The 15,385-nt window shown below is 47.7% G+C and overlaps 1 protein-coding gene across 1 annotated transcript in view; it reads right to left on the bottom strand.

Annotated features, from left to right (window-relative positions):
- The window catches only part of DDX27 (DEAD-box helicase 27), a 51,385-nt gene extending 37,889 nt beyond the window's left edge, over positions 1-13,496 (bottom strand). Inside the window, exons 1-8 of the mRNA XM_073559310.1 lie at positions 13,171-13,496; positions 11,763-11,900; positions 11,615-11,674; positions 11,403-11,541; positions 11,271-11,314; positions 10,246-10,326; positions 8,524-8,629; positions 7,803-7,976 (exon numbers count right to left, since the gene is read on the bottom strand). Of these exons, the coding sequence (XP_073415411.1) occupies positions 7,803-7,976; positions 8,524-8,629; positions 10,246-10,326; positions 11,271-11,314; positions 11,403-11,541; positions 11,615-11,674; positions 11,763-11,900; positions 13,171-13,257 (829 nt within the window). The 5' untranslated portion in view covers positions 13,258-13,496. The remainder of the gene's footprint in view (positions 1-7,802; positions 7,977-8,523; positions 8,630-10,245; positions 10,327-11,270; positions 11,315-11,402; positions 11,542-11,614; positions 11,675-11,762; positions 11,901-13,170) is intronic.
- Between the last annotated feature and the right edge of the window lie 1,889 nt (positions 13,497-15,385).

Raw genomic sequence — 15,385 nt, 5'->3', positions numbered from 1 at the left:
ACAGAAAGAACTTGCTCTTTTTTAAGTTCATAGTCTTGCAGAACCTTTTCCACCAAGACCTGGAGAAACTCACTGGTGTGATGAGCTTTGGTGTCTTTTACTGCCAATGTCTTGGTAACTATTTCATTTTTGTCACAAACAAATCGGACATTGATGGCAAAATAGTTCACTCTGTGACGTGTGCAGGCATCCATTTTAAGAAACAGAAAGCGTCCCTTGAGAGTTTTTTAAGTTCTTCCTTTTGTTTAAAAGCTTCTTCGATTACTAATTTTCTAATACTCTCTCTCTCCAGAGAAACACCAAGCTTGCGGGCCATTTCCCCATTCAGACACATAAAAGCTGGTCGTGAAAATAATGAAATAGGCACACTATCCTTTACAACAAGCTCTATGATCTGTTTTTTAAATGTATCTACTGTCATTGTCACAGTAACTTTGTCACTGACAAAATATCTTGCTACTGATGGCTGCAAAGTTCTCTGCTCCTTTGTTTGGCTGGAAGAGCTGGGCACTGGTTCATTGGTTTGGATGCAGTCTCTCATCCACTGCTTTCAGTACTTCTGGATGAAAGCGCTGTAAATGTCTCTTTAGATTAGAAGCTCTGGTAGGAGCATTTTTATCTTTGCCTGAATATGCACTCATCTTGGCTTCACAGCATTTGTTTTCGTCTGGATCATTTGTCATACACTGACAGACATAATATTTTCTATCTTGACTGATGGTGAAATGTTCAAATACAGCTGATTTAATGTGATGCTTCTTTGACATTCTCAGGTTTTTAATTCTGCATTCACAATCCAAATGACAATTGTTTTTCCTAAAAACAATTGTACAAAATTATTGCAAGGTCGTACAACTGATATAGTGGTCAGTAATAATGTTATTATTCCTCATGTACTCACAGTTAACTGATGCAAAGTTTGTTGAAAGGATAATACTTCTTACAGTCTGATCCCCGGAGAAAACACTCGATGCTTAACCCGGTATGCCTCCAAAATTGCCCATCTGATCCAGCGAGCAATAGTAGCCTTGGAGGCCGGGTGACCTTTCCGCGCCTCATCTGGAATGACGAAAAGAGAGTGTCTTTCGCAGGGAAGCCGTCCTAGACAGATAGACTCTCAGCGCCCTGACCAGGTCCAGCTTGTTCAAGGACCGCTCCCGAGGATGAGATGGACTCTGACAGAAGGAAGGCAGAACAATATCCTCATTGAGGTGAAAGGAGGACACCACCTTCGGAAGAAAAGAGGGCGGAGGCCGCAGAACTACCTTATCCTGGTGAAGTACCAAAAAAGGCGAGCGGCAAGAAAGAGCCGCCAATTCCGACACGCGCCGGATGGAAGTGATGACCACCAGAAAAGCTACCTTCCAAGAAAGGAGAGAAAGAGAAACATCCCTGAGAGGTTCAAAAGGAGGACCTTGCATAACCTCAAGAACCAGATTAAGATCCCATGGAACCACGGGCGCTCGGTACGGAGGAGCCGAGTGAGCCACGCCCTGAAGAAAGGTTTTGACCTGAGGGCGGGAGGCCAACGTCTTCTGAAATAAACTGGACAGCGCCGAAACTTGACCCTTCAAAGAACTGAGGGCAAGTCCCGCATCCAGCCCTGCCTGAAGAAACTCCAGAACAGAAGGGAGCGAAAAGCACATGGGTGCGATGTCATTGGCCTCACACCAGGTGAAATAGGCCTTCCAAGTACGATAATAAATTCTGGAAGATGATGGCTTTCTTGCTCGGATCATGGTATGAATTACCCGATCGGAGAATCCTGCCTGTTTCAAAACCTCGGTCTCAACAGCCACGCCGTTAAATTGAGCGGCTGAGAATTGGGGTGGCAAATCGGACCTTGAGACAGTAGATCTGCCCTGTCTGGAAGCTTCCAGGGGGCGTCCGCGAGAAGGTTGACAATGTCCGCGAACCAAGACCTTCTGGGCCAATTCGGGGCGATGAGAATGACTGGAATTCCTTCTGCTTTGATCTTCTTCAACAGCTTGGGAAGAAGCGTCAGAGGAGGGAACAGGTAGGGGAGTTCGAACTGCGACCAAGGAACGGCCAGAGCGTCTGCTCCCACTGCCAGAGGGTCTCGAGACCTGGAAACAAACTGTGGGACTTTCCTGTTGAGGCGAGACGCCATCAGGTTGACATCCGGGGTTCCCCATTGACGGCAGAGCAGATGAAACACCTCCGGATGTAGGGACCACTCTCCCGCCGCGAGACCCTCGCAGCTGAGAAAATCGGCGGCCCAGTTGTCTACGCCGGGAATGTGTACCGCGGAAATTGTCGGGACAGAAATCTCTGCCCAATGAAGAATCTTGGACACTTCTGCCAGAGCTGAGACACTCCGTGTCCCTCCTTGGCGGTTGACATATGCCACCGATGTGGCATTGTCTGTCTGAATCCAGACAGGCAAGCCCCTGAGCAGCCTCTCTCAGTGGACGAGAGCCAGATAGATCGCTCGTATCTCTAGGACGTTGATCGGCAGAGCTGTTTCCTGAGTCGACCAACGACCCTGAACAGTGAGATTGCGGAACACTGCACCCCAGCCGAGGAGGCTGCCATCCGTTGTTACAATCTGCCAGTGAATGGGAAGAAAAGACCGGCCCAAGTGGATAAGAGGTGACGTGAACCACCAGTTGAGTGACCGCTTGATCCGGCATGAAAGATGTACAGGGCGATCCAGGGACAGAGCCGACCTGTTCCACCTCGACAGAATGACGTGCTGGAGAGGTCTGGCGTGAAATTGGGCAAAGGGAAATGCCTCTATCGCCGCCACCATCTTTCCCAGGACCCTCATAGCTGTTCGGAGAGACGGAAATCGTGTGATCTGCAGCAATCGTACATCCTGCTGCAGGGAAAGAATCTTCTCTCGTGGGAGAAAGACCCTTGACCGACGAGTGTGGAACAGTAGGCCCAGAAACACAAGACGTTGAGAAGGAATCAGACAGGACTTTTTCCTGTTGACGATCCACCCGAAATTGGAAAGGGTGTCTAGGCCGATCTTCAAACTTAGGCGAGCCTATTGAAAAGAGGAAGCTCTGATCAGAATATCGTCGAGGTATGGAAAAAGAACGAGACCTCTGATCCTCAACAAGGCCATCAGCGCAGCCATGATCTTCGTGAAGACTCTGGGAGCGGTGGTGAGACCGAAGGGGAGCGCGACGAACTGGTAATGTTCCTGGCGAATCGCAAACGCAGGAACTTCTGATGTCCGGAGAATATGGGCACATGTAGATAGACATCCAAGATGCCTATTGAACACATGAATTCCTGCTCCTCCATGGAAGCGATTACCGAACGAACCGACTCCATCCGGAAGTGGCGAAGGCGTACTCTCTTGTTGAGAAGCTTGAGATCCAAGATGGGTTGGACCGCCCCGCCTTTTTTCGGCACCACAAAAAGGTTCGAATAAAATCCTGTGAACCGCTCCGAGTCGGGAACAGGCACAATCACCCCGGAACTGAGGAGAGAGGTGATGGCCGTAAAGAACCCCGGGATCAAGGCTGGATCTTTTGGAGGACGGGATTCGAAGAAACGATCCCGTGGAAGAGAGACGAACTCTATCTTGTATCCTGACGATACAACCTCCCTGACCCAAGCGTCCTCTACTGAGATCAGCCAGACGTCCCTGAAGAGAAGTCTACCTCCCAATTGGAAGGGACCCTCGGGAGTCCGACGATAGTCATGCAGATGTAGACCATCCAGATCTGGATCTGGATGGTCTGCCCTGGGCAGAGTGGGATCGACCAGGAAGGAGTGGGCCTGAAGGAAACTTTCTTTCTGTCTTGGCGCGCCTGCGGTCTTTGTTGGTTGGATGGGTTCTCCGCCGTATTGAAACGGCGGAAAGCCCGAAAGGGTCGAAACTGACACCTTAGTGGAGGTCTGCGAGGCTTGGATTGAGGGAGGGAACTCGTGCCTCCGGTGGCGTCCTTAATAATCTGGTCCAATTGGAATCCAAAGAGGCGTACTCCCTGGAAAGGCAGGTTAGTAAGAGACTTTTTAGAAGACAAGTCCGCCTGCCAGGCCTTGAGCCAAATTGTACGTCAGATTGCCACAACGTTGCTTGACGCCTGAACTGCGCAGGATGCGGCATCCAAAGAAGCAGAAAGCAGATAATCCCCCGCATGGGAAATCTGATTGGCGAGATCGGCCAATCGCTCTGGTTGTGCCTTATCTAGGATACCCTGACGAAGATCCTCTGCCCAAGTAGCTATGGCCTTTGCTTCCCAAGATGAAGCAAAGCTTGGACATACCGCCGCTGAAGCCGCTTCGAAGACAGACTTAGCTAGGGATTCTATAATCCTATCATTAGAATCCTTTAGAGACGCCACGCCTGAAAGCGGGAGAACCGTGTTATTAGAAAGTCTGGACACGGGCGGGTCCACCGAGGGAGAAGCAGCCCAGTTGTCCGTGAGCTCTTTAGCAAACGGGTACAGTACGCCGAGACGCTTTCCTCTTTGAAAGCGTCTGGTCGGATCTTCTCTTTCCCTGGTAAAAATCTTTCCAAACTCGGAATGGAAAGGAAATACCCTGGAGGGTGTTTCCGCCCATCTGAACGAAACCTCCTGATCTGAGGATTTCGCAGGGGGGGGGGGGGGTCAGCAATCTCGAAGGTCTGGTGAATCGCTGCAATGAGGTTCTGCACCGTAACCTTCATGTTCGCATCCTGGTCCGAATCCAGCTCTAAAATCCCCTCAGAGGACCTGTCCAAGAACGCTTCACCTGACTCGAGAGAGGAGGCCCGGGAAGGAGGCTGCTGAGAAGGACTATGCGGTGAGATGGGACGAGGAGAGGCTTCCGGCTGGAGATCCTGCCTGGGTCTTTTGCGACTAACACTGGCTGGCTCACATGGAATCTCTTGAGACCTGCTGGACCCTGCAGAAGTGTCCAGGGGCAACTTATCGAGAATGGCTACTAGGGACTGAGACACCTTGGTGAGGTCTGCCACTGATTGTGATAAAGACGAAGCCCAGCTAGGCATGGGGGGGTTCACTCTCACCTGGGTCCATAGATGGCTCCTGGGCGGCGTCGGGCTGAATCGGATTGCTGCAGTCTAGGCAGAGGGGAGTGGACTGACCTGAGGGAAGTTTGCGATTGCAAGAAGAGCACGCAAAGTACTTAACTAAGGTGCAAGAGGAGGCAGGAGGACGAGAGCAGTCAGGCTTAGAATTAGACATACTGACGGACAGTCACTGAAGCAGTGCCGGAAGGTTGGGGGGACAGGAGGCAGAGGAGGGTGTCAGTCGCAGAGCTACTCACGTTCCGGTGTCCTGTCGCAGCTTCCAGCAAATGAAGGTGCACGGCTCGTCTGGGCTTGCAGGGGGCACTGCAGATAGCCGGACGCTGTCCTGACAGGCTGTGAAAATGGCGGCAGCCTGAGAACAGAGCAGGAAGCGCGCGCCTCCATGCAGAGACCGAGGAAGAAGATGGGCGGGGCTAACCGCCGATACTAAAAATGGCGCCGTCCTATCCAGACTGGGAGTGGGTGGAGACAGCGCCGTCTCACGGAGACTTAGAGTGAGGGAAGAAGGCGGTGGGCAGGCTTAAAGCGGGCGGGAGGAAAGCCCGCCCGAGAAAAAAGGCGGGGGGGCGTGGCCGCGACGCAGGACAAGGCCCAAGATGAAGCCGGGGCCTGGAATAGATGAGGCGGCCGCCTGTCAGCGCGGGGCGGCGCGGAGGCCCCGCAGCACTGCCGCGGTGACCGCTCCCGAGGCTCGCTGGGGCCGGACGGGAGAAAAACCCCCTAGAAATGCACTGGGGGCGAAGTTGCGGCAGAACAGGCCGATAACAAGCCGGGGCCTGAATTAATGCAGCGGCCGCCGGGAAGCGCGGGGCGGCGCAGCCCTGCCACCGTGACCTCTGAAGCTGCTGAGGAGAATGGGACCCGGGGCCTCATACTTACCCTGCCTCATCCGTCTCTATGAATAAAGGTACCTTCATCCAGCGTGTGTTGTCAAGAAGCGTATCCGCGCCTCATCCGACCGACAGGCTCTGGTAGGCGAGTGGGTGGGAGATGGGGAACGAGGACCATCTGGATCGTCTAACACACATCCGTGTTCGGATCTCCTGGTCCTGCTGTAGAGACCTATGAGGATACGGGGTGGCAGTACACGCCGTACTCATAGTCTCTATGTGGGACTACAGATGTGACTTCACTCTGTATCCCTCCGGATAACCTGAAAAGAAACTATGCACGCTGAGGTAGATATGGGTCTAATGAAAGACCCGTGTCCACCTCCTACTGACACTAAGCTAAACTGAGGAATTCCCTGCCAGTCGGTGGGGTGTACACTGCGGAGGAGGAGCTAACCTTTTTTTGTGCATAGTGTCAGCCTCCTAGTGGCAGCAGCATACACCCAAGGTCTCTGTGTCCCCCAATAAGGCGAACGAGAAAGAAGCAATAAGAAGCAAGCAAATCATATGCACACACCACTCCAGCGATATTCGTTTAAGTTTACCGATGGAATAGTAACACTAATCTAACCTCCCAGACCCTAGTCTTATACTTACCAGCCACCATTTTCTTCTGTTTGGTGACATTCTGGTCGGTTTCCAACAGTTTGTGATCTGCCGGATTGCTAGTGTTTGCTGCAGCGAGCAGAAGATCACTACTGATTGTAAGTCTGTGAGAGCCAGAACAAGGCTTTTACACAGAGCTTGTTACCTCTGACTTCCAGTCACACAGAAGTTGGGGTCACAAGATGGCAGCTCAGGGAAGAGCTGTAGACAGCGGCTGATAAGTATATTACTAGGGACAGGGTCTGGAGTGGTGCTTTAAACTAATGATTTTTTTTTCTTTCACATTTCAAAAAAAAACAAAACAAACAAACCCCAAACCAAGTTTGGAATTGCAGCAATCATACCGACCTGGAGAATGAGGTCACCAGGTCATTTCTTAGCAATAAATGCTGTGAAGAACCCTACACCCCCTCATAATGGGATTTACATTTATTCCCTGCATGTTTTATTATGCTGTGGGAAAGGAGCGCCATTTCAATTCTCACTTCAGCTAATAAAAAAAGCCAGAATCAGTGCTGCCGCCCGTCCTCTGTGACACGGTCTACAGCTCAGTAAGTAAGATCTTGGCGATATTTACTGCAGCCATAAAGCAAGATAGCCATACACTAGGTTTTCATTGCCAATGTCAGCAGCTGCTCCCCCTAATACTTAAAAATTGAAAATATCAAATCGTTATTTAAAAGAATTTTTCATACCATTAAAAAGTAAAAATAATTGAAAAATATCAAGAATTGTAAAAAATGTAAAGTAACGCTGTTTTAATAACACATTGACTTTAAGGTGTCAACCTTTAAATAATAGCTATGTAAATCTACACGCAGTTAGCTACCTCTAGTGGTGGTTGGCAGCGGCCCTATAAATTATTAAGTCAAAAGTGCTTCCCTATGTATTTATTTTACCCATATAGCACCATTACTTCCACATAGCTTTACAAGCATCACCACTGTCCCCACTGGGGTTCACAATCTAAATTCCCTCTCAGTAGGTCTTCAGAGTGTGGGAGGAAACCGGAGTACCCGGAGGAAACCCACACAAACACGGGGAGAACATACAAACTCCTTGCAGATGCTGTCCTTGGTGGGATTTGAACCCAGAACCCTAGAGCAGCAAAGCGGCAGTTCTAACCACTGAGCCACCGTGTTTCCCTATAAATCCATAGAGTTATGCAACTGGGCCTAAAAAGTAAGAAGCTATGAATTTGACTATAAAGTCCTACGATTTCACCCGCTGACACGAGGTTAACAGGTAATCAACCATTACTGGCCCTAGTGACTGCTACATGCACTTACCCACAGTCAGGCAGCATGTAACAGCGGTGAACTGGGCAAGCTGTCTGGTGACTGCATGAACCTGGATGCCAAGCTCACGGGTTGGAACCAAAACCAGAACGCGGGTTACCAGGGTCTCTTGCGGTTTGTAGATCAGACGCTCCAGAACGGGAAGCATAAAGGCAGCAGTCTTCCCTACAAAAGAGAACAAAAGTGGATCAGAGGCAGGACTACGAGTAGACCACTTGTGCCGCTACACCGTTATGTACCATATAGAGTAATGTAGTGCAATATGAGGCTGCAAAACTGGAGTGCATTTTTTTTTTTAAGGTCTATCCTGAAGCTAAGCATTAGCAATCCCTGATGGGTAAAGATCTGAAGCCATGCACCACTGTCTAGCAGCAGTTTGGGGCTGGGGTACAGCCTGCCTGCATCCTACTTAGTAGCAGCTGTGCGGATTATTGCACTGCTGTACCATTGAAGTGAATGGGATAACGCTGTAACACCCAGCTGCAGCCCAGCGAAACAATAAGGTAATGTGGCAAAGGTCATCCTCAAGCAGATCTCGATGGATTAAGAATATACATCAACATTCTGAACCAGGAAAAACCCAATTTCAAAACAATGTTGTGCAAGGTCAAGTGTGTGATCCGCCTCTTACTTGGATTTTGTGCGATCATTAGATACATGAGCCCATTACAGCGCGGGATGATCACATTTGAACGCAATGTCACCATCTTACCTGTTCCCGTAGCAGCACAGGCACAGATGTCTCTTCCCAACAGTCCCACAGGGATGCAGGCCTTCTGGATTGGGGTTGGTTGTGTGAAACTCATTGCAGAGATTGCCTGCACAATGCAAAATGCCAACAATTACATCCGCATCCATTCGCTCTGGCAGTAGCAGGACAGAAGGGCTTACAGATTATCCATTTTTGGACAATTGAGGGAGGTACTTCCAGTAGGGTCATCATACTGTGCGTGTGGAGGGTACCGTGGAGGAATCATCCTGTGTTTGGGGGCACTTTTGTTTGCATCATACTTTATTATCTGCGTTAATTTTATTCAAGCATTTTTTTTTATCCTTTATCATTACATATTTAAGTTAGGCCATAAGCTTTTTAGTTCTCTTTATTCTTAGGGCCCCGTCACACATAGCGATGCACCAGCGATCCCGACAACGATGTCAGGATCAATGGTGCATCGCTACATGATCGCTGGTGAGGCAGATCTCACCAGCGACACATGGGTAACAAGCGACGCACTTCGCTTAGTTACCCACTGTGTACCTTAGTTACCAGCACGCTGGTGCAGAGCTGGTAACTAAGGTACACATCGGGTTTCTAAGCAGCGCGTGCCACTTAGAAACCCGACGTTTACCTTAGTTAGCGCGCTGATCACTGGTCTCCTGCCTGTCACACGCAGCGATGTGTGCTGGCCAGCGGGAGACCAGCGATCAAAAAAAATGTCCTGGCTATTCCAGGACGATCAGCGATACCGGCAGGGGGGCCGGTCGCTGGTCAGTGTCACACACAGCGATCTCGCTGGTGAGATCGCTGTTGCGTCACAAAACTTGTGACTCAGCAGCGATCTCGCTAGCGAGATCGCTGCTATGTGTGATGAGGGCTTTAGATCTATTAATTAAAATGTACTTTTGTTTGTGGGACAACACTTTTAAGCTTGTTTCCATATGAAAGAGTTCATCGTTATATTTGATATGGAAAAACTTCAATTGTAGACACTTTTTTCTTTAAATAAATAAGGTTGGCTGCGACTTTGTCCAAGCTTTTAATTTTGGCCCTCTGTGTATATTTCAGTTGACATCCCTGATATATAAAAAAAAAAAAGTGCTGGGGTTGTTTTTACTCCTCCCCATAAATCGTTAATTAAAACAAAGGTAAACTTAGGTCATTCAAAATTCTGCCACTGAAAAACAACTCATCCCGGGAGAAGAAAAAAAAAAACAAAAAAAAACAAAAACTCTTATTCCACTACGTCGATTAAAAAAATAAATAAATTTCCCTTGCAATATGATCATGTAAAAAAAACAAACCCACATCAAAATGCTTTCTTTGTCCTAAAGGTCCCAGATAGGCAAGTCTATATAAAGGATAGTGTCAAGTTTCAAACTTATCTCCTATCCATGGAATAGAGAAAGTTTCCGATCACTAGAGGTCTGACTGCTGGGACCTGTACCAATCCCAAAAACAACGTCCGTGTGAGAAGTGTGGTGGGCGATCATGCGCACGGGCCACTCCATTCATTCTTATGGGTATGCCAAAAAGCAGCTGAGCGGCAGGTCACATCATCGAACTCTGCTCCATTCACACAGGGCTCCTCTGAGCCTAGGTTCTAAGGACTGGTGGGGGCGTCGGTGGTCGGAAAGTTACCCCCTCTAAGAGATATTACAAGGTTACATCGAGATTGAATTTATCTTTACCATCTTTGAAGATCTAATTCAGTACCTTTAGCAGAGGTCGGGACAGATTCATGTCTTGAAATGTTAGATTTTCATCATACTGAGAAGCATCTTCAAAAAATGAATTCTAGAAAGGAGAGAAAATTCAGACATCAATACAAACCATGCACAAAAATACAAGCAAATGGATAATCAGGCATCAAATCACAGAGCCCTAGGCGCTCAGTGTGCCATCATACAATGGCTCTATGGCCTTGTATTACAAAGATATCATCCGAAGATAGCCAGTCTGAATGGCCACACTGTAGGCATCTACATGCCAAGTAGTGCTTCTTCTATTGTATGTCTCCTCATTGCCTTCATTTCTGTTGCTCACTCACAGCCCATTTACTAAGCTATATGGGCCAGAATTCTAGCGTAATTTTCAAGAAAAACTAATCACTGTGTTGAAAGGAGCCTCCAGGGATTTTCTTCTTTGTCTTTTATAGTCCCTCTGTCACCAATCATGAGTGAGTATACAGAGTGTATTCAAATACTTACCGCTCCCCATCATCTGCCATTTCCATGACCAATCCGGGTATCATGGAGAGACTTGTTCAGAGTCTCATAGAATCACATTGAGAACGTGTCCTCTGGTCCACACAGAAGATGCTGTGTAAGACGGCAGGTCACACGTGTGGTCACGTGCACCCAGAGAGGACCATAGCGGTGATGGAAATAGCGAATGACGTTGACCGGTAAGTATTTGATTATATTTTCTACACACCACTCATGATCGTTAACAGACGAGACAACAAAAATGGCCGGAGTGGTCCTATAAGACAACAATGCCTATGAAAGGGTTAAAGCTTATAGAAAGGTTGCCTGGCTTATAAAGTGCCCACCTGCACCAAAATGTCAGCCCAAAGTACTGTCATGTATGGAAGCTAACCAAGAAATAGCGGAATGTCTAACATGTCCATCAAGATGAACCACATCTATCAGACAATGCGTGACCAATTTGGTCCACTTTCAGCAAGGTCTAGTTTTTGGTTGCCTAAATCTGCCCCAATGTCTTTAAGAATGTCTTACCCCTGCGGTTTTCTTCTTTTTCTTCTCCTTTACTCTCAATGTGTCTACAAGTCAACAATAGGGGGTAAGACATAGTAGAGCATAGGAACAGACGTGACCTAGTGGAGCGGTGACACCAGACCAGCAGCTCACCAGCTTTTGTCAGCACGGCCTCTTCTGAGGAGGAGAACTCTTCTGGACACTCCTCGTTTTCTGAAGACTCCTTCTCCTCTTCATCCTCGCTCTTTACTTCTTCAGTCTCTGGCTTGTCAGGAATCTTCTCATTTTTCTCCTGTGTTTCAATGGGGAAGATTTAGTTTTCGCACCAGGAGGTTTGGAGAAACATTCTCTGATGGATTACTTACCGGGTTCTTCCTCCTCTTTCTAACGGTCTCGATCTTTTCATCCAGACTGGTGGCAACTCTCTGAGGACAGAAGTGGTAAATGAGTATTCTGATCAACAAAGACCTCCTCCCGTTCCATCTACGTTATTTGTGTGTAGTTGGTTCTCACCTTCTTCAGCTGCTTCATAACATCGTCCATCACCCAGCTGTCATCAGCCTGGCCATCCCGCTCACCAAAGAAAAAGTCTGCATTGAAGTCTTCATTGCGTTTGCTCAGCTTCTTCTTGCCAAGGACTATCGGCTGCTCCTGTTATACAAACGTATAGATCATGGCTTAAAAGGGGGATATTAATGTGGGATCCCAAAACCCTGGAAAACAGCCGATCGCAACTTTCTCTGGCACCATCACCTCATTTGTCCTACATGGGAACAAAGCCAACATGTAATACACGGACTCCCCCAACTTGGCTAGCTGGCTCAGAGGGGATTCCCATGCACAGGACCCCCGTCTATGACACTTATATACTCTGGTAAAGCATAAGGATGGAGCTGTCCAAATAGGACTGGTCAAACTGTGTCCTGTTCAAGTAAAGAACTCCAGCAACTTTTTATTTTTATGTGCACGGTCCATTATTAAAACACTTCCCCATCTGGCCTCCTTTCTAATTATTCGGGAAGCATAAGAATAAATAATTATATATTTAGAATAAAAAGATAAATAAGTGATCTTATTTATGAGCCTTCTAAGCCCACTGTAAGCTGTGATCAGAGGCAGGACAACCCCTGCGCATAGTGTCATCGCGGCAATAGTCCTGTGTGCAGCCCCGGTATGGGGACACGGTTTTACCCCCAGACTGTGTCCCTCTGTCCTGATATGGACGTACCGGTACAGAACCAAATCACAGCCTGGAAGCAGAGATCTCGGCGACCATAAGAAAGCGATACACAAAGGGCCCGATAAACACTGGAAGTGATGCAGGGCACTTTTCTTTTTTCGCTGATGGTTGTCGCTCAGGTTTCTTGGTCGGCCCCTAGTACATTAACAAGTCCCCGGACCTTTCCCGCTCCAACACTGGCTTCTCAGTTCCTGGGGTCTACCATGGGACTGAGTGTAGCCCATCAGCGACACCACTGACACGTGCCATCATTAGGAGGGCTCATTATCTGCCCAGCTTCAAGATTTACCCATTCCTCAGATTTTAGGGGGTTTCCACCATCATAAATGTGGTCCCCAAACGCTGGCTGCTATGTCTACCAACAAATACAGTTACCAGGGCCCTCCCCTCCCCCGGTCCAGCACTGCCGGCAGAGGACTGCAGCCAATCACTGAGCTCAGTGGTTTGCTGTAGCCCATACACATGGACCGCAGCGGTGGGAAGGGGCAGAGTCTCATCTGATCATGTGTACACCGCACTGGGTAATAGGAGAAACCCCTTTAAGGAGATGGCCGGTGCCCCGTGCTGCAGCAGTGCTGACTGAGCTGGAGAGAGGCCAAAGAATATGCTGGGACTTGTAGTTCCCATTGGGTCATATGTGGACACAACACACAGCTGACTGTGTCAGTGACAAACTGCTACCTCGTCCTCCTCCTCAGACTCTGCCTCCTCCGGGACATCATCGTCATCATCCCTTATGGTTCCAATCAGATCCAGGTCGGTCCACATGTTCCCGCCGTGTGCAGAGCGCGGCCTCTCACCGTACGGTGCTATGTGCCGCCAGCGATCAGCTCAGCCCGCACTACACACGTGTGAACCGACCACGTGACCCGGAAGTGCTTGTGCGCCGACACCCGCCTCTTCCGCAAGCTGGCTCAGCCAGTGATTGCGCTGCCGGAGAGGTTGTGTGTGCGGCTGTCAGCGGCCGAGCTCACGGTCATGTACCGAGACAGGTATGGAAGGAAGCGTTCCTGGCATGCAGTTAAAGGGGTTGTCCACCATTGGGGCTATTTCTACTTGAATGCATGCACTGAGGTGACAAGTCATTTTTGCACTTGGGTTTCACTACAGATTTTGCACCTTTTGGTTAATACAGGCTTTAACCCCTTCATGACCCAGCCTATTTTGACCTTAATTACCAGGCCATTTTTTGCAATTCTGACCAGTGTCCCTTTATGAGGTAATAACTCAGGAACGCTTCCTAGCGATTCTGAGATTGTTTTTTCGTGACATATTGGGCTTCATGTTAGTGGTAAATCTAAGTCGATAATTTTTGCATTTATTTGTGAAAAAAATGGAAATTTGGGGAAAATTTTGCAATTTTGAATTTTTATTCTGTTAAACCAGAGAGCTATGTGATACAAAATAGTTACTAAATAACATTTCCCACATGTCTACTTTACATCAGCACAATTTGGGAAACAATTTTTTTTTTGTTAGGAAGTTATAAGGGTTAAAAGTTGACCAGCGATTTCTCATTTTTACCACAAAATTTACAAAACCATTTTTTTTAGGGACGACCTCACATTTGAAGTCACTTTGAGGGGTCTATATGGCAGAAAATACCCAAAAGTGACACCATTCTAAAAACTGCACCCCTCAAGGTGCTCAAAACCACATTCAAGAAGATTATTAACCCTTCAGGTGCTTCACAGCAACTAAAGCAATGTGGAAGGAAAAAATGGGCATTTTAATTTTTCCAACAAAAATTTTCTTTTAGCATCATTTTTTTCATTTTCACATGGGAAACAGGATAAAATGGATCCTAAAATTTGTTGGGCAATTTCTCCCAAGTACACCGATACCTCATATGTGGTCATAAACCATTGCTGGGCACACGGCAGGGCTCAGAAGGGAAGGAGCGCCATTTGACTTTTTGAATGGAAAATAGCTGGAATATTTAGCGGTTGCCATGTTGCGTTTGGAGAGCCCCTGTGCGCCTAAACTTTGGAGCTCTCCCACAAGTGACCCCATTTTGGAAACTAGACCCCCCAAGGAACTTACCTAGATGCATAGTGATCACTTTGAACCCCCAGGTGCTTCACAAATTGATCTATAAAAAAAAGTACTTTTTCTTTCACAAAAATTTTCTTTTAGCCTCAGTTTTTTCATTTTCACATCGGCAACAGGATAAAATGGATCCTAAAGTTTTCGGGCAATTTCTCCTGAGTACACTGATACCTCATATGTGGTCATAAACCACTGTTTGGGCGTACGGAAGGGAAGGAGCACCATTTGACTTTTTGAATGGACAATTAGCTCCAATCGTCAGCGGACACCATGTCGCGTTTGGAGAGCCTCTGTGTGCCTAAACAGTGAAAAAAAACCACAAGTGACACCATTGTGGAAACTAGACCCCTTTAGGAACTTATCTAGATGTGTGGGGAGCACTTTGAACCCCCAAGTGCTTCACAGAAGTTTATAACGCAGAGCAGTGAAATAAAAAATCATTTTGTTCCTCAAAAAATGATTTTTTAGCCTGCAATTTTTTATTTTCCCAAGGGTAACAGGAGAAATTGGACCCCAAAAGTTGTCCAGTTTGTCTTGAGTACGCTGGTACCCCATATGTGGGGGGAACTACTGTTTGGGCACACGTCGGGGCTCGGAATCGAGGGAGCACTGTTTGACTTTTTGAATGCAAAATTGGCTGGAATTAATGGTGGCGCCGTATCTGGTTTGGAGGCCCCCTGATGTGCCTAAATAATGGAAACCCCTCAATTCTATCTCAACCCTGACCCCAACACACCCCTAATCCCAACTCTAACCCTAACCACAATCCTAACCTTAATCCCAACTCTAAGCCTAATTCTAACCCTAGCCCTAATTCTAACCCTAATGGAAAAATAAAAATATTTTC

The sequence above is a fragment of the Dendrobates tinctorius genome, unplaced genomic scaffold (genome assembly GCF_039654945.1).
Source record: "Dendrobates tinctorius isolate UK_male_01 unplaced genomic scaffold, ASM3965494v1 ptg000270l, whole genome shotgun sequence".
In the NCBI taxonomy this organism is placed as follows: Eukaryota; Metazoa; Chordata; class Amphibia; order Anura; family Dendrobatidae; genus Dendrobates; species Dendrobates tinctorius.
Note: the sequence above shows the minus strand (reverse complement) of the source record. Positions and strands in the feature narration are given on the sequence as shown.